We start from the raw sequence: 20,425 nt of genomic DNA on the forward strand, positions 1-20,425 counted from the left end.
CAGAACAGCTCTATGTGGCATTCTAGAATGTTTGAAAAAAATTCCACCAGGATTTTGGTTCATACTTATGCGATGGCATCATGTAGTTACCAGCGATTGGACAGTTGTACATTCATTCTACATACAGCCCATTCTATGTTATCCCGTTTATGCTTCATTGGATTGAGTTTTGGGACTGTGCAGGGTAAACTGTACTTGTTGTCATGCGTCTGCAACCATTCTGAAACAATACATGCTTTGCTGACACATCATATTTCTGGTATCATCCTTGTGATGAATGTTAAACTATATGCCATGAAAAGATGCACCTGGCCAGCAACAATTTTCAATTTGAATGTTGCTCAATTTGTATCAAGATCCCTAATGTGTTCCTGCAACGCTTTACCCAGACTATTACAGTACCACAAGCTTGAACATCAGAAACAAAGTGAATGGACTGCTTACGCCATGTCCTGGTGATGTTTATTTTTCCACTCATCACATCCATTGTCAGTGTACATATGGCCACTGGAGCGAACCCTGCATCTCAGGAAATACGTTCATATCCAGCATAATTCCTGTTCGGACACAACAGCCCTTCTCATGTGTTGACACTGAACGTAATTGCGTTTCACACAACAATAGTGTATGAAGGTAATACTTGAGCCGCAGGGTTGACTGGAGCAGCTACTTATTGTTTTTAGCCATTAGGATGAAACGCATCAGAAAGGCTGTTCTGCACACCATTATTTTTCTGTGCTGTTATCACTGTGCCTGTTAACCTATTCTTCCCATTCTCCTTTGAACTCTCTTAATGCTATATTTTTTTTGTCTTTATGGGGTATTGTGTATAGCTGGTTGGCAAAAAAAGGGGGGGGAAATTAATTCTATAACACCACATAATGGGGTTAAAGTGAAGGGGTCTGAATACTTTCATAAGCCACATTGTGTGTGTGTGTGTGTGTAATATATGTATTTACATTTTCTTTATTCATGTTTTATTTAGGTCACAATGTTTGGTGGGTTCATATATCAAAATGGGGAAAAAATGCCATTTCCTGTTGTCTAATGTAGGTCAGACTGGCCCAGTTCTTCTCTGGGTGTGGCTGGTTTTGTATCAACAGGGCCACCAAGTGAAGCCTAACCCATATCCTGCTGTCTTTACATAATCTAGCTCAGCTTAGATTGTGCTGCAGAATGTATTTTGCAACGCAATGCCAGTGTTTTTTTTTTAAAGATAGAGATACCGTCTGCTTCACTTGCAAGGCTTCTAATAAGTGTGATCTCCTAATCCGAATAATCTTCTGTTAATTTCATTGTCAGAGGCCAAGGCTGTGGTCACACTACTGTATGTCTCCTGTTTAAACAAACCATGCCTCAAGTTGGCCTTATGTTCAACACAAATTTGAGACAGAAATTCTCAAATTGAATTATATTTGTTTAACTGTACTAGTGACAAGCCTAAATACTGTAGAGTGCCTTCGGAAAGTATTTAGAACCCTGACTTTATTTAAATGTTGTTGTTATAGACTTAATTTCTAATTAATTTCAAATTGATCACCAAATTACCCAATAATGACAAACCAAAAATCTAAATGTTTTTAGTAATTTGTGTCAGGTTCTCAAATCTCTGCTGGGCAACTCTGGAGTTCTGTTAGAGTGGTCATTAGGTTCTTGGTCACCTACCTACCCAAAGTCTAGAACAAAGTGTGGAGAAGGTGAAGGGTGTGAATACTTAGTCACTGTAAGTAATTAAAAGTCTGATTTAAACTTCAGCTTAATTTCCTGGCTCCTCGTCCAATGTGTACATTGGTGAATATGAAAGGGTGCCACCAATAGCCCTTACCTACACTAACATTTACATGCACTTTTTTCTTAGCACAACGTAATGCTTTTATTTGTATATAATTTTTATCAGCTCTTTTGTTTAACTACTTGAAATTCCAGAAATGGAATCAGAGAAATGCAGTAGAGAACATATATTTTCCAGAAAATCTTGATAACTTATCTACATTTTTGATGATATTTGTTTAGTATAATTATCAATTTGTTGTGTCCTATGAAATATTAGACATTTAATTTCTTTAGGAAACCTAAAGGACTTTAGCAAATTTGTAGTGTTAGAATCTGGACCCAAAAGTTATTTTTAGTTTTTTTGTTTCACTGACATATACAAATATTGCTATGTTGATATTTGGTAAAAATAATATAACATTTAATTATCTACCAAAGAATGTTTTATTGAAGTATTTACCCACTTTTGTGGTAAGTTTGACTGTAAAAACCTGACTCATGCAGTCTCCTCTGAACAGTTAATATGTCTGTTACTGTGTCTGGTACTCAGTGAAGCATTTCTTTGGGCTGCAATTTGACGTGCAGTTAATTTCAGATGGATACTTTGAAGAATGTACAATATTAAATGTATTTGGATTGGTTCAACACCTTTTTGGTTACTACATAATTCCATATATGTTATTTCATAGTTTTGAATGTGGAATATAGTAAAGCTGAAGGAATACCCTTGAATGAGTAGGTGTCTACAAACTTTTGAAGTAATGTGTATGTCTAGGCTACATTTTCTTTAATGCTGTTCTTGTTGAAAGGATGATTGAAGGTGTAAAGGTTTCTGTCTTTTGGTCTGCTTCCTCAGGCCATGTTGTTATGCAAGGCTTTCTGTTCTGCATTCCTGCAGAGTCACAAAATGCTTGCTCAGGCATGGTGTTGCCTCCACACACACATGCATATTCATCTGCCCACGCACCCACACTTGCATGTTCCAGACAAAATGGATTCCATCGTGGATCCTGTTTCAGAGGAACTACTTTTCATTCATTGCAATTGAAATATACTATACAGTATATCGTCTTATTTTCTGTTTTATTCTCACACCTTTTTCTTCATAGTTTGGAGATGCTAGCTTAAAAAAAAAGAAAAGTTGTACTTAGAGCCTTTTGTTGTTGTTGGTGTCAGACTGTGGGAGTGTAGCTAGGAGCAGGCGTGATATTGTACTGGAGCATGGCGTGATATTGGACTGTTGCTTTATATCGTTCCAGTACTGACGGCTTCAGTTGGTCAGGGTATGCCTAACCCCACTTGCATTCATAGGATTTTTTCGACTACTCAGATTGTTTATTAAGCTGTCACTGAGTTTGCTAAATACTCTCAAAAGTCATTCATGAAAATTCACAGGTGCTAATTAAAGTTATTTTATTGGGGTAGTTATGCTTTTATTTGTATTTCTAAAGAATTAGAGAACTTCTTTAAAAGAAGCACGTCATGACCTGGTAATGTTGTAAGACAAAAAGAGGCGCAAAACTCTAAATAAAGTGCCGTTGGCAATCGGTCCTGGGAGATACAGACTCCACTGGCAGACCTCTTAAATAATATGTAGAAAGATTTGGGGAACCAAGTGTAAGTCCAAGTGTAACCTATACTGTATCTTTGTCAAATTGATATTTTGCACTTGCTGAACATTTGATGTGTTATAGCATACCTATTTTAACATGTGGAACTATGAGCTATTTAGATGGACCTGCTGAGGCCAGAGGATCTAGATAGTTATACGCATCCTGGCAGGGAAGGAAGACAATATTAACAGTTCAATTTGTTTTTGTCAAATGAGCTATTGTGGTTATTTCTTTGACTTACCATATAGCTTTATAGAGCAAAACAACACATGGAAAAAAACGTTTTCTTAAACTGAGAAGATAATTTACATTTGTGATAAACAAAAACCAAACTAGATATAGAAACGTTAGGTCCAAAATGAATAAGAATTTAATTAAAAAATATTTTTTATTGGTACCCTGAAGAATTAAGACACCCAAACTACATTTCAATAGTAACCTACCCAACCCTGAATGTATCACATAACATTAAACCCTGTATTGGATAACGATATCTTTTGTGCTACTATTTGCTGAGCCATTCTTAACCAGGGTTAGTAAGTGAAAACCAGAAAAGGAACTAGTCAAGCCTAGTTCAGCCAGCCCACGATTAGAAAGAAAGTTAGTTGTTGTCCCTGTCTGGTTTTGATCCACAGTGTCCTATGTGGCAGACTGTGTCTTTGATCATTACACTATTTAAACAGCGGGAATGCAACTTTTACCTCAACCATTACATTATTTGCTGAAATAACATGGGCAACAGAACGTTTATTAACAAAATGAAAGTGTAATCTTGTAAAAAGATTACTGTAAATGGCTAACTAATACCTATACAGTCTATAACAAAAACAATGACCCAAATCAATCCATGGCTGGTTTCTTTAGAAAACAATAACAGCTTAAAAGAGTCAAGTAATAAAATTATTCTCTTAAGTATATGAGATTCATGGTATAACAGAGTGGATATGTATTGTTGTGCGAAGGCTGAAAAGCACAGAGAGGATAAATATTTTTGAGAGACAAACATTTTTACGTCTGAGAGGAGAATCAAACCACGGTCAGAACATTGAAGGTCTGGAATAATCCCACAAGACCACAGGGCCTGCTGGTAGGCAGTCCACCTCCATATAGCCACAGAACGCAACTTTTATTCAGTAATGTAGCTACTAAGGTTGTAGCCTGCGACATTGTTGTCTATACTGAACAGATCCTAATGCGTAATTTAAGTCTGCGTGAGACTCGAACACCGGTCGCATGCGTGGAAGGCTGCCTTTCTAACCACCACTCTATTTAACAAAGGTCAGTCAGTCATTAAGACAGACAGACAGACATTTGCTCTTCTTGGCCCAGCTCCGCTTACCAAAAACTGAAACTAAAGCTAAAATTAAACTATATCTCATGATAAATGGAGATACAACTTACTGAAACCAGCTTGAACAGTTTGGAAACTAAGTGAAACTGTAATTTAAAAAATAATAGTAATAGAAAACACAACTATAATAACTATGTTCTGCATGTCCTGTTTTTTTGGTTACCCTAACTGCTGGAGAGCTTATGTCAGCAGTTTATTTGTCTTGTTTTACACAAACAACAGGCATCAGATAATACAAGGTGTGTTTGCCTACACTGTTTTGTTGATGGCCATCAGGAGATGATAAAGATGCATAGAATGTGTTAAAGCTTATTTTCAGTATTTGACCAATTAACCCTTTATACCAACAATGACATCCAGCGCCACAAAGTCAAAATTGATTTTTTACAGGTTTACACATTATCCTACCTGTTGTTAAGGTTATGGACTTAAGATATATTATATATACACTGCTCAAAAGAATTAAGGGAACACGTAATAATCACAATATAACACAGAGTCAGTTAAACTTCAGGGATATCAAACTGTCCAGTTAGGAAGCATAAGCAATGTGAATCAATGTCACCTGTTTTCATGCAAGTGACAACAGGTGCACTGGAGAGGCAACAGCAAGACCACCCAGAGAAAAGGAATGGTTTTGCAGGTGGTGCCCACAGCGAATTACTCTCTCCTTATCCTTTCTGAATGATTATTTTCAATTTTAGCATTTTCCTAGTGTCCTTGTCACTACGGGAAGCATTAGGCAGTACCTGCAGCTCATTCAGGTTGCACAGGTGGTCCAGCTCCTCCAGGATGGCACATCCATACGTGCCGTCACAAGAAGGTTTTCTGTATCTCCCAGTACAGTTTCAGGAGCATGGAGGAGATACCAGGAGACAGGCCGTTACACGAGAAGAGCTGGACAGGGCCGTAGAAGGGCATCAACCCAGAAGCAGGACCGGTATCTGCTCCTTTGTGCGAGAGTAACAGGAGGAGCACTGCCAGAGCCCTACATAATGATCTCCAGTGGGTTACTGGTGTGCATGTTTCTGACCAAACTGTCAGTATAGACTCCATGAGGGTGGCATGTGGGCCTGATGTCCTCTAGTGGGACCTGTGCTCACAGCCCAGCACCATGCAGCTCAATTGGAATTTGTCAGAGAACACTACAATTGGCAAGTCCACGATTGGCATCCCGTTTTCTTCTCAGATGAGAGCGGGTTCACAATGAGCGCGTGTGAAAGTGTCTGGAGATGCCGTGGTGAACGTTATGCTGTCTGCAACATCATCCAGCGGTGGATCAGTGATGGTCTGGGGAGGCATATCCTTGGAGGGTCGCACAGACCTCCACGTGCTAGCTAACGGTACCCTGACAGCTGTCAGGTACCGGGATGAAATCCTCAGACCCATCGTCAGACCTTACTCTTGTGCAGTGGGCCCTGGGTTCCTCCTGGTGCAGGACAATGCCCCAGCCTTATGTGGCTGGAGTGTGTAGGCAGTTCCTGGATGTCGAAGGCATTGATGCCATTGACTGGCCTTCACATTCCCCAGACCTGAATCCAATTGGGAACCTCTGGGACATTATGTATTGGTGCCTCTGATGCCACCAAGTAGCGCCACGGACTGTCCAGGAGCTCACTGATGCCCTGATCCATGTCTGGGAGGTGATCCCCAGGACACCATCTGCCGTCTCGTCTGGAGCATGCCCAGATGTTGTCTGGAGTGCATACAGGCACGTGGGGGCCATACACACTACTGATTCACATTATGAGTTGCCGTGATGAAGTTCACGCAAGTTGTAACGGTCTGTAATTTCAATTGTTTACTTTTTCCTTTTAGGTGTGAGTTTTAATCCAGCCCTCTGATTTCAGTGTTTCCTTAATTTTTTGAGCAGTGTATGTAGATAGATACTAAAGTTTTTAAACAAATTCTGAACATATGGAAAACTTCAGAACAAATGAATTAAAAGTTATCAGATAAATGTCTTCAGATCAAAGTTTACAAAACAATGTACTATTTCAGAATTCCAACATGAAGTTAAGTAACAGCTTAGGCATATAACAATACAGTTCAAAATATTATACTTCAGATAGGTCAAAAAAAAGTTAAGTAATAGTTTTTCTTATAGGGCAGCTTATGGTTATTGACTAAGCCAGTGATGTCTTTTTGTTTGACACTAAAACTACTACTTGGAGAATGTTCTGTTCATTTGTTCTATTGAACAAATGCTTCATGTTGTTAGGGTAAAAGGGGCAGTCCTGCTTAAAAAAATAAATAACTCAACTTTGCTTACAGAAAGCAAGTCTGGAGTAATATTTTTAATTGAAACAAAAGGAAACACCAGCATGTATTTTATTACTCTATTACAGTAGCTCTTTGCAACTATTCGCTAGCCAACATCTTTGGAAAAACCTGGCCCTTTCCATCAATGTTGAAGTGTATGTTCTATCCCAGGGATGTCTGAATCTTTAGATTCACTCTATTATGCAGCTTTTTATTATTGATGTGAATTTACCCAAACGTCATTGTCTTTTATACGCTTTGTTTAGCTAGAACTACCTGACTTACAGAAGGACCAAACATTGCTTGAGCTCACCTCATTTAATTGGAACAACAGCAGTTATCAGTTAACAATCTTGCAAGACTGTGTAGTCCAAGAGATGGCTTAAGATAAAACTACTTTCAACTTCAAGTCATTAAATGTATTGCAGTGACCTTATTTTACAAGCCCTGGTACCGATTAGGCAGTTCAAATGTCTCACATTACTGTTTAACTGTAAATTATGATTACCTTTCTTAATGCGTGTGAATTTTAAGTGTTTTTTCCCCACTTATTGCTGTGATACAGGGCTCCGCTGCAAAAGGGACCCAGTTCTTACTTGAATTCCCAGGATAAAGGTTTAAATAATTGTAGAATTAAAGCATGGGATCAGTTTAATGCAGTAGAGGATGGTGATGACTGGACTGTGGACTAGAGGTCTTTATTCGTCGACCCAAAATTCTGAGATCTGACCAAGGAGTGTGTCTGGGTCCAAAATGTTATGTATAGTGATTGAAATAAATTAAGCCCATAGTCTTGAATACATACACACTTCTGGTTAAAAACTCTTCATTATGTTAAAGACATACTATGTTTTATTGAAAGCTATAGACAGTGCCTGACTTGGAATGAAAGAGGTATTTTTCCTAGTCAGTCCATTTAGTTCAGGGTGTCATTTCCCACAATAAGTGGCAGTGTCTTCTTGTAGCCCATTTAAATCTAAATGGAAGGTTGCTGGTCTCTGATCCCATAGTTCTACCATGTCCTTCCACGGTGCTCATGATCAAGGCGGCAAGTACAATAACTGCTATGTTTGTCTACTGTATAAAACACAAACCAGTCCCTGTTAACTGGAGAGCTACTGTGTTGTGCAGGCATTTGGTCCAACACTGAATCACACCTGAAGTTTTGATGTTTAGGTTAAAATGTGTGTTTCAGGTGGGGGCCTGTAAACACTAGCTTGGCCACAAGCAAATACTTGTGTTTTACAGTATTAAATGTTTCCCATAACTATGCAAATGCATAAGAGAAATTACTTGAATAATGGGCAACAGTATAAATTACGCAAGGTGGCGAGAGATGTTTATCTGTAAACATTAATCAGGGAAGATTTGTAATTCATGCAGTGTATGGAAGTTGCTTCTTAATTCTTCTTAATTAATCTTTTTTATATCATGATCCATATTGAATTAAAACAAGTAGGAATATTATAGTAAATTATAATATTCTAAAATACTTTTTTGGCTATACTACTGCAGGCCTGGTTTTCAAATGTGTAAATACATTTAAGGCCTACTTCAACTTCTCTGTCCTCATTGCATTTAAATTTTTCAGCTTACCAACCCTTCCAAGGTGTTTTTTCACCTTGCTTTTTATCCGTAGTGTGATTGTGCTCGTCTCCACCTTAGTGCAGCTCTTGCTAGCAGTCTTTCTCCCTCTCCCTGTAACTCTCACACTCTTTCCTTGTTCCTTGCTCTCTCTTTCCCTTCTCTGTTTGTGTATATATTGTGTGGGTGTGTGCTAATGGGTGGGAGTAAATCAACCTGAATCTGATTGGCTGTCTGCAGTTTATAGGGGCGTGCACTATGATGTGTGTAGAGTGAAAGCGAGAAAGGAGGAGGGAATAAAACCGAGCAGGATAGGGTCAGGGGAGAATGTAGATTGAGAGTGCGTGGGTGTTTTGTTTTGAGATGGCAGGGTTTGAAACGGAGAGAAGATCGAGTCACCTCTTCTGCCAGTGGCACAGTCAGTCGCTCGGCCCCTGACGCACAATTATTGCTCAACTCGTCTAGGCTTGCTGCCCTCTTCCTTTCCTCCTCTTTCTCCAGCTCTGTCGTGTGCAGCTTTTCTTTTCTACTGCAGCTCTCGCAGCCCCAGCGCCTGCATGCAGCCCACCCCTCGCTATCTGAGTGCGAGTTGCTCAGTGGGTGGGGGCACTGCAAGGGTGCTGCCACAGCCAGCAGGAAACCATCCAAAAGAATACAAACACAGACACGAGTGGAGTAGCTTTCGTTGGTTATGGTGAGTCTCACAGGCATTCTGTCTCTCTTGCCTTCTTGCAATAATTTTGCATTATTCTTGCTATCACTCTGTTTATTTGCGAGAAGAACACGATTGTCAATTTCTGGTTGTTTGAGTGGAATTGTTCCACAGTTTCAAGAGTTAGTTTAGTAGGCCTACTTCTACGAGGCTTGGGGGTTGAGTCGTTTGGGTTGGCCTGTGGAGGAGGGAAGACTAATCTTCAAACCGCTGCTTGTGACAGAGATGACTTTTTATACTGGGATATTGTTAAGAATAGCTTGGTGTTATTGTACAGTGATAGAGTTATCATAAAAGACGGAAAGCTGGTTGCAGAAAAGTGCGCAGCAAATGTCATTTCCTGTTATTTCAGTGTTTCCCCTGTTGGGTTTGCTGTTCTACAGGGTGTGAAGGTTTGATAGAAGCTAACGATGTGAGATGTTTGGTTAAGCCTAAGATGCGTTCTGACATCATAAAATAGGCATGTGGAGGGGATTAATGGGTTCTAGCTGGGATGGGGGATCAAGAGGATCTGGTATTGTAAGGAGGAAAAGGTCAAATAAAAAGCATTCACAAATGAGTAAATAAGATGGAAAAATAGTTCAATTGATTAATTACAAGGCTTATCAATTGGAGTAGTTGTTTTTATATACATTTTATATATTTGCTGAAATAATGGGTTGATTGATGGGCAACCCACATCAGTGAAAACTCTCATCCCCAGGAAACATGATCATTCAAAGAGAATTCTCAGAAGCATAGTTGAATGCCACCATGCAGATGAATGAAGTTTCTTGCATCACAGTGTGGTATTGTTATTTGATGGGCTGACATACTGTCAGAGGTGGAATACATAGTTCCAGGCAGGATAGGGAGTCAAGTTCCTTCTGATCCTTGTTAGACTACAAGAGAGAGACAACGAGCAGGAATATACATTTTTTCCACAGTTTAACATTTTTTTCATTCACATTGACATACAGACAAATGAGCTGAAAGAAGGATTTTTGTGCCGAAACTTGTCCAGGCACATATGTGTCCACTATCCAGCCATATTTTCATACAAGATGCACCTTTTGAAATAGATTTTGCTGTACAAAGTCAAATAATCACACAGTTACATGCCATCATTAATCATGCCGCATTGATCACTGTTTATTCCATCACATACAGAGGGAGGACTGTTATGCTTCCGTAGTAATCTAGCTTCCGTAGGAATGAGTAGATCTCTTTGCCACTACTACTCGGTCCATTCTTGTCACGGATCTCGCGATAAGCATACATTTCTTCGTCTTCATATTTTATTGACTTGAGCCATTGTCTTAATTAAAGTAACCAGACCGTCCCCGTTTTTGGTTGCCTGTCCATGGCTAAAGCTGTCCTCAGAAATGTAACTGAAGTTAAATGATAACTGATATTTCAGTCCTTAATTGCTAAGAACCCTTTAAAACATGTTAAGATATCTCTGCAACAAGCTTATATGCTTCTGCAGAAGATCATTGGATAGCATTACTCTTACAGCACTAACATTAACACTCACATATGGATTGCTCTGAATTGACTAGACATAAGCATAAACTAAGTTCCCCTTCGAACACCTGTTCACCTCATTTTTCTTGTTAAGAAGTTGCCTACAAAATACATGACTCCACCACCTCTTTCCGCGATTATTGTTTGGGAAAATGGCAACACATTTTTAACAACATGGCTGGTTATTGTGTGTCCAAATACTGAATAGGTACAGTATCATCTGTGGTGAACAGTTATTTCAAAAAGTTTGTAAAATGTTTTTATGTGCATTTAATGATAGGGGTTATCCACCCAAAACCATGCATTCCTAAGATCTACTTCATAAAACAAATCCAAATATGTTCATCTATAGTTAATAAACAGTTGGAAATTGAAAGGTGTGTTGCTTTGGTTTGCTCCACACCTAGACAACACACTACCAAAAGAAAATCTGCTGGCTAGCAGTAAATTCAGCTCTTAATCACACAGAAAATCTATGGCAAATATGTACGCAGTTTCATGAAAGCGTCTATCCCCTGTCCAATTTTTGCATATGTTTGACACTTATAAAACCTAATTTTGGATAAAGGCAGTCTGAAATAATTTATTAAAGAATGTTATGCAACATCCAGTGCCCCCATGGGATAAAGTAATCTCCATCTTTAGCAGGAATAACTGCAACCAAACACTTAGTTATTGTTATTGATCTGTCTTTAACGTCGTGGAGAACATTTGGCCCACTCCTCCATGCAGATTTGCCTTCACTCAGTGGCATTTGTGGGTTTTTGAGTTTGAAATACTTGTTTCAGGTCCTGCCACAACATATGAATTGGGCTTAGATCGGGACTTTGATCATTCCCCAAACATTCATTTCTTGTTCTTCAACCATTGTGATAGACTTGCTTTCATGTTTTGGTTCATTGTCTTACTGCATGACAAAGCTGCACTTTAGCTTCCACTCATGGATGGCTGGCCTCGCATTCATCTGTAGAATTATCTGATTTAAAGCAGAATTCATGGTTCCTTTAATAATGGAAAGTTATCCAGTACCTGATGACACAAAAGATCCCCCAAAATAATCTAAAAATACTGTCACCACCTCCTTGACTGTTGGTATGAGGTTTTTAATGTGGAATGCACTGTTGAGACCTAACGTGGACTATGTGGCCAAAAAATTAAGTTTTTGACTCTTGGCAGACTTGAGGCATTAATTCATGTTCTTATTAATAAGCAGTTGTTTATGCCTTGCTACTTTCTGCCACTAAATGTCATTTTGCTCAGTCACTTACTAATGGTGAAGATTTACCATGTGTTGGATTTGTAGGTGATATGTGAATGTTATCACCACACCACATTCACGTATCATCATTTGTTATCGCTTTGCCACCACATTCAGAGAAGATTTACCAAGTCAACTGACACCAAGGTCTCTTTTACTGCCGAGCCCTTTATTACAACAATAAAAACACATATACAATGGGGGAAAAAACATACATTAAGAAAAACATTCACAGTTGACCAAAATATTTTTTGTAAGCAATTTGAAATGTCTTATGCAAACTAAAACATATAAGGTCACTCTGAATGGCATTCATTAATGTGGGGCAAAATATTCAAAAGCGTATAACAGACAGTAAAATATTGACAGAATGAAATTTGGTGGTATGGTATGGTAATTCAGTAGTATACTTAGTGGCCAATTTTTTTTTGTACACCTATCTAGTAAGGTGCCTCCAGATTAGCCTGAATTCTTCACAGGATTCATTGAACAAGGTGCTGGAAACATTACTTAGTGATTTTGGTCCATGTGATTTTGGGCTATATAGCGACACGCAGTCTCTGCTGATTTCTTGGCCACCCATTCATGGTGCAAACCTTGTTTTCCACCTCATCCCAAAGGTTAAGATCTAAGATTTGTCAGATGAGGAAACTTCTGTGGTTTTGGTTGTCACATACACACTTTAGCCCCATCTTCCAGTCCTTAGTTGACAGGAGTGTAACCCAGAATCGTCTTCTGCTGTTGCCCACCCACATCAAGGTTCCACACATTGTGCATTCAAAGAAGGCATTCCACAAACCAATGTGGTAAAAAGTTATTTGAATATTTGTCATCTTGAAATAATCTATCCAATTTCCTCTGAACTCTCTCATTAAAATTGATATTTTGCCCACAGAACTCCTGCTTGCTGCATGTTTTCTGTTTATTTCCTTATTCTTTGTGAACTCTAGAGACTGTAGGGTGTGAAAATCCCTGGAACTTTTGCTGACATGCTGGAACCGTTAGCATCGAAATTTAAGATATTTCTGACATTTAGTTTAAAAGCTGTACTGTTTCAACCACGCACATTAACGCCGTCTACAATGTTCGTGCTGAACTGTAGCATTCTAAAGTGTTGCGTTGATTCATTCACCGTGTTAGATACAAGTGTGACTTGGGGTATTAACATAGTTTTATTGGTATTAACATAGTTTATATGTGTTGTAAGGGTTTTCCTAAAAGCACAGGATTTCACCTGAGGGGGAGCATTATGCTGTTTGTCACTATGAGGGCAGCGTGCATGTTCCATGCGCATTCTCTGCATCAGCACCAACATATTATAGCTTGATGGCGCCAACAGGAAAATAGCATAGATTTAATTTTGTAATTTTCCAAAATATTTTCATTCAAATGAGTGACAGACTGTGGACATGACTGACGATCATGGAGTGCTGTCTTGTCCTAGCACATGCTGTATAGCTGAGTAACTCAACTCATTGTCTTGTATAGACTAATACAATTGAAGCTTGAGTTCATGATAGTAATAAGCATGCAAGAACCAATAAGAACACAAGTTCGCTGATTATTTTTAGGATTTCCAATCAATTAATACCGCAATTACCTTGAATATTGTAAACAATATCAATCCAGTGGATTAAGAATAGTTGTTAGATTCCATCCATCCATCCATCTTCTACCGCTTATCCGGGGCCGGGTCGCGGGGGCAGCAGTCTAAGCAGGGATGCCCAGACTTCCCTCTCCCCAGACACTTCCTCTAGCTCTTCCGGGGGGACACCGAGGCGTTCCCAGGCCAGCCGGGAGACATAGTCCCTCCAGCGTGTCCTAGGTCTTCCCCGGGGTCTCCTCCCGGTGGGATGGGACCGGAACACCTTCCCAGGAAGGCGTTCCGGAGGCATCCGAAAAAGATGCCCAAGCCACCTCAGCTGACCCCTCTCGATGTGGAGGAGCAACGGCTCTACTCTGAGCTCCTCCCGGGTGACCGAGCTTCTCACCCTATCTCTAAGGGATCGCCCAGCCACCCTGCGGAGAAAACTCATTTCGGCCGCCTGTATCCGGGATCTTGTCCTTTCGGTCATGACCCAAAGCTCATGACCATAGGTGAGAGTAGGAACGTAGATTGACTGGTAAATCGAGAGCTTCGCCTTGCGGCTCAGCTCTTTCTTCACCACGACAGACCGATACATCGACTGCATTACTGCAGAAGCTGCACCGATCCGTCTGTCAATCTCCCGTTCCATCCTTCCCTCACTCGTGAACAAGACCCCTAGATACTTAAACTCCTCCACTTGAGGCAGGCACTCTCCACCAACCTGAAGTGGGCAAGCCACCCTTTTCCGACTGAGGACCATGGCCTCGGATTTGGAGGTACTGATTTTCATCCCCACCGCTTCACACTCGGCTGCAAACCGTCCCAGTGCATGCTGAAGGTCCTGGTTAGAAGGGGCCAACACGACAACATCATCTGCAAAGAGCAGAGACGAAATCGTGTGGTCCCCAAACCTGACACCCTCCGGCCCCTGGCTGCGCCTAGAAATTCTGTCCATAAAAATTACAAACAGAACCGGTGACAAAGGGCAGCCCTGCCGGAGTCCAACATGCACTGGGAACAAGTCTGACTTACTGCCGGCAATGCGGACCAAGCTCCTGCTTCGGTTGTATAGGGACCTGACAGCCCTTAGCAAAGGACCCAGGACCCCATATTCCCCAAGCACCCTCCACAAGATGCCGCGAGGGACACAGTCGAATGCCTTCTCCAAATCCACAAAACACATGTGGATTGGTTGGGCAAACTCCCATGAACCCTCCAACACCCCGTAGAGGGTATAGAGCTGGTCCAGTGTTCCACGGCCCGGACGAAAACCACACTGTTCCTCCTGAATCCGAGGTTCTACTATCGGCCGTATTCTCCTCTCCAGAACCCTGGCATAGACTTTCCCGGGGAGGCTGAGAAGTGTGATCCCCCTATAGTTGGAACACACCCTCCGGTCCCCCTTCTTAAAAAGAGGGACCACCACCCCGGTCTGCCATCCCAGAGGCACTGTCCCCGACCGCCACGCGATGTTGCACAGGCGTGTCAACCAAGACAGCCCCACAACATCCAGAGACTTGAGGTACTCAGGGCGGATCTCATCCACCCCCGGTGCCTTGCCACCGAGGAGTTTCTTGACCACCTCTGTGACTTCAGCCCGGGTGATGGACGAGTCCACCACTGAGCCCTCATCCTCTGCTTCCTCAATGGAAGACATGTCAGCGGGATTGAGGAGATCCTCGAAGTACTCCTTCCACCGCCCGACGACATCCTCAGTTGAGGTCAACAGCTGCCCACCTCTACTGTAAACAGCGTTGGTAGGGCACTGTTTCCCTCTCCTGAGGCGCCGGATGGTTTGCCAGAATCTCTTCGAGGCCAGCCGATAGTCCTTCTCCATGGCCTCACCGAACTCCTCCCAGGCCCGAGTTTTTGCCTCCACAACCACCCGGGCTGCAGCCCGCTTGGCCTGTCGGTACCCGTCAGCTGCCTCAGGAGTCCCACAAGCCAACCAGGCCTGATAGGACTCCTTCTTCAGCTTGACGGCATCCCTTACTTCCAGTGTCCACCACCGGGTTCGGGGATTGCCGCCTCGACAGGCACCGGAGACCTTACGGCCACAGCTCCGAGCGGCCGCTTCGACAATGGCGGTGGAGAACATGGTCCACTCGGACTCAATATCTCCAACCTCCCTCGGGATCCAGTCGAAGCTCTGCCGGAGGTGGGAGTTAAAGATCTCTCTGACAGGAGACTCGGCCAGACGTTCCCAGCAGACCCTTACAGTACGCTTGGGCCTGCCGAGTCTGTCCAGCTTCCTCCCCCACCATCGGATCCAACTCACCACCAGGTGGTGATCAGTTGACAGCTCCGCCCCTCTCTTCACCCGAGTGTCCAAGACATACGGCCGCAGGTCAGATGAGACGACAACAAAGTCGATCATCGACCTGCGGCCTAGGGTGTCCTGGTGCCACGTGCACTGATGGACACCCTTATGCTTGAACATGGTGTTCGTTATGGACAAACTGTGACTAGCACAGAAGTCCAATAACTGAACACCGCTCGGGTTCAGATCAGGGGGGCCGTTCCTCCCAATCACGCCCCTCCAGGTGTCACTGTCGTTGCCCACGTGGGCGTTGAAGTCCCCCAGTAGAACAATAGAGTCCCCAGTCGGAGCACTTTCCAGCACCCCTCCCAGAGACTCCAAGAAGGTCGGGTACTCTGCACTGCGGTTCGGCCCGTAGGCACAAACAACAGTGAGAGACCTATCCCCGACCCGTAGGCGCAGGGAAACGACCCTCTCGTTCACCGGGGTAAACTCCAACACATGGCGGCAGAGCTGGGGAGCTATGAGCAAACCCACACCAGCCCGCCGCCTCTCACCATGGGCAACTCCAGAGTGGTGAAGAGTCCATCCTCTCTCAAGGAGTGTGGTTCCAGAGCCCAAGCCGTGCGTAGAGGTGATCCCGACTACCTCTAATCGGAACCTCTCAACCTCACGCACTAACTCAGGCTCCTTCCCCGCCAGCGAGGTGACATTCCACGTCCCTAGAGCCAGTTTCTGTGTCCAGAGATCGGGTTGTCTAGGCCCCTGCCTTCGACTGCCGCCCGATCCTCTTTGCACCGGCCCCTTCTGATTCCACTTCTGATAATGTTCTAGAAATGTGAGCATGTACTTTGGCAGGCTAGGGTATAGCCAATAACATTACACTAGTTAATTAAAAATGCACACTGAATATTTGGCAAATTGTACACTCCAGAAATATATTTGAATGCTACATATCCCAAATACATTTGTGTTAAAAATTACTGACACAATATTTTCATAAAACTTATTTTTGAACTTTGTTTTTAGCTACTAAATCTTGAGCTCCCAGGCAATACCCACTTCTAATACAGAGTCTGAGAGAATTGATCAGGAGTCTGAATACTTTTGCAAGGCTATGTATAGCCTGTATCTTTAAGTAATTAGCAAATTGGGAGGTGTGGGGGGGAAGTGTTGTTTAACCATGGAGACTCTTGGCATTTTGAATTAGTAATGTGTTACTAATTCAGAGAAGTTTTGCAAAGACCTGATACCTGTATTTTGGTTATAGGTTGTGTAAAATGTCAGGAATCACCTTGCCCTATTTCTTTTGTTTCTCGCTTTTTGTATTCTTCCTGTTAGCCGGCAGTAACAAAGCAAAGGGCAATTTCTTTCATTTCTTCTTGAATTTTTTATGGAGTCTTTATTATGTTGCACTGGTTATTGCCTGCTCAAATTATACATTGTGAATTCCATCTGATAGAGGATGTTCTTTGCATGGGCCAGTGGTTTAACAAATCTCAATCTCACACAAACAATAACTCTACCCCTGAATAGCTTGTAAACATTTGCCGCTATGAGCAACAAATAAGGTCCTGTGTAACTCATTTGGTAGGGCAAGGCAGATAGTGTACTTGGTTTCTGGGGTCAATTCCAATCAGGTGCCAGTATTTTTTTATCAAAATGCACTTGCTAGTGTTATTATCTCTGGATATGGATCTGCTTGGTTACTTTAATGAAAATGAGGAGCAAATGAATTCTCTTAGAAAAACAAAGTGCATATATTTGAACACATTTTTAAAAGGAATAGAATCATCAAAAGTGTCTGGTTTTCAGAAAATATTTAACCATTGTTAATATTTTAAAATATAGACAAATGTTGAACTTGAAAGACTGCCCCTCTCTTGATGCCTGAGTGACACATAAACCAAGTAAAAATTTCTCTAGCTAGTGGTTAGATTTTCCTTTTCCTTTTTTATTTATCAGAAAATGTATGGTTAAAGTCATGTTAACCTGCTTTAGCTGTTTTGCTACAGCTTAATCCGTGCAAAGCCATGGCTTCACATTTCCCTAAACAGATTTGATGGTTCCACCAACACACACACACACATAGACACACACATCTAAACCCACACAAAAAACAACAGTGATGCAGTCAATCTCTCCTTTACTCTGATCCAGGAGAGACTGACATACATATTGTTGGCATTTCTGTAAAAATCAAAACAGTCCAAATCTCTCTGACCACTCTTGTACACTCTATAGAACAGCTCTATACTGTTTTCACTGATAAATTCAACATGTCATTATAGCAGTATACTGTTCCAGCCTGTTTTCTGTCATTCTTCCAGTTCCCAAAAAACGGACCATCTCTCACAATCTCAGATGTAATGAAAACATGACAGATATCACCTAGTAGGCACACCACTGGTTATGCAACTTATGAGATGAAAGCCATGCCAAAATCCCTTAGTTATCTGTCAACATGGGGAAGGTTAGAGTACACGCAAATGAAATGTGACAAATAAAATATTTAAAAGTAAATATGTACCAGAAAATACCCATCTCAACCCATACTCAAATCAACCGAAGATGCAAAACACCTGCCTCGTAGTGGATTGAAATGTTTTTTCCCCTGCACATCGAGGAGGTGAATTTGCAAGGAAGACATGGAAACCACTTGAGAGTTCCTGATTACTTTTATACTCGCCACTTTGCACATGAATTAACATGAATGTATGTTGACATAAGTAGAATTTGTATATTCTATCCTTATGTGATATCTACTTGCAGAACTAAGTAAGTAAAACTCTGGGTATATGTTAATGTACCTGGTGAATAAAGTGTTATACATGGTTCTCTATTCTGGACCTACTGCATTTTACATATATTTCCTGTCAACACACACACTCAAGGGTGTAGGTTTGTGTCGTATTGGGGGGTTAAGCTTAATGCTTCCCGGGATTTTCATTATTTTCTGGGGTGGGGTCAAATTGAGCATTCTGTAATATTGTGTGTGGGGGGGGGGTTGCTCCCCCCCTCCCCACAAACACATCAACACTTCTGCAGACACTTAAGGTGCTACATCTTGGAGAAACCAGATAAACAACTCTAACATGGGGTTATCTATTTACCCGTATCCAGTTGGCTTGTTGTACATTCCAAGCGGAATATTCCTGTCAACATGAGGTGTTCAAATTTTCAGGGGTGGTCAAAATTTTTCTAAACATGTCTTCAAGGCCTACCTGAGATTTGGCAGTAATAAAATGTCAAATGTTCCTGCAAAATCTGCATGTCATTGTGGCAGTGAGTTTGAAAAAAGATGTATCAAACCATCTTCCCCCTAAGTTTTCAGATTTGATAACTTCAGACATTTGTTCTCCCTGCCTTACAACCTTTCACACACCTTATACTTCCTCTCACATACACGCAGAGCATTTTTTCTCTCTGTCTCTCACTCGCTCACACACACACACTGTGTCTTTTATTCACACACACACACACACACTTTGTCTTTTATTCACACACACACACACACACACACACACACACACACACACTGTGTCTTTTATTCACACACACACGTCAGTTGAGTAACACACCACTCCCTCCCTCTGACAACAAGAGTCCAGGTTGACATACAGCACTTGATTTCTCTGTCTCTCAAAAACATGCTACTCCTAAAAGTTTGAAGACCAATTACAATTTTGGAAAAATGTGTGCGCCTGCAACATCTCTTGATCTTCATGAATGCTCGTTTATTTTAATTTCCAGGCCAATAATCAATGAGATTTGATTTGTTTAGCTGCCATTAATATTGTTCCACCAGCGCAAATTGGTAATGAATCTTGGAATGAATCTGTATATGCTTAATTAGGGTGTGCATGTGGCTAGTATACATGGATATATACTGAAAGGTTTTTATGTCAGCATCCTACTCAAATTATTTTATTATAATTTAAAAACTTGAAATCCACCAGTGCAATCTGTTGGCGTTGTGAGTTTGTAAGTGGAAACGGCATGGCTCCATGATATGCTAACACCAAACAGTTGGAAAATACTATTTAGTTGACCATGCACACTATGGTTGCCATGTAACTAAGCTGTTACTTCTCTCGCTGCTCCAGGGCATCTGGCGTATTCCAGTGGATGAGATTGATCGCCCCGGCAGTTTTGCATCTCACATGAACCGATCCATCGTCCTTTTGCTGGAAGTGCTGTCTCAGTTGAAGGACCACGACACACTGCTCAAAGTTTCTTTCATGCTCCAGAGAACCCCTGACCAGGGAAAGTAAGGCATTTATCTAACAAATTCCCTTTGTTTTTAATTGCAACATTTGTTCTTTTGTTTTTGTGTGAATAACCTGAGGTTTTCTCCTTTTTTCCTGTTCTCTCCCTCTCGTGTCTTGAAGGAAGTATTTGCGGGATGTGGATCGTCAGGTTTTGGCCCAGAGAGCATTTTTCCTAGCTGTAAAAGTGTTGGAAGATAATCTGAACAAACTCACCGGGGTATGGAACCTCTATACACTTGGAGAGGGG

At 41.6% G+C, this 20,425-nt stretch overlaps 1 protein-coding gene across 3 annotated transcripts in view; it reads left to right on the forward strand.

The window, feature by feature from the left end:
* Window positions 1-20,425, forward strand: part of cabin1 (calcineurin binding protein 1) — an 85,115-nt gene that overhangs the window by 46,215 nt on the left and 18,475 nt on the right. For all 3 annotated transcript variants that reach the window (XM_020052694.3, XM_010875963.3, XM_010875964.3), the window contains exons 31-32: window positions 20,014-20,177; window positions 20,299-20,395. In XM_020052694.3, coding sequence (XP_019908253.2) covers window positions 20,014-20,177; window positions 20,299-20,395 — 261 coding nt within the window. The remainder of the gene's footprint in view (window positions 1-20,013; window positions 20,178-20,298; window positions 20,396-20,425) is intronic.

This window comes from Esox lucius, chromosome 13 (genome assembly GCF_011004845.1).
Source record: "Esox lucius isolate fEsoLuc1 chromosome 13, fEsoLuc1.pri, whole genome shotgun sequence".
In the NCBI taxonomy this organism is placed as follows: domain Eukaryota; kingdom Metazoa; phylum Chordata; class Actinopteri; order Esociformes; family Esocidae; genus Esox; species Esox lucius.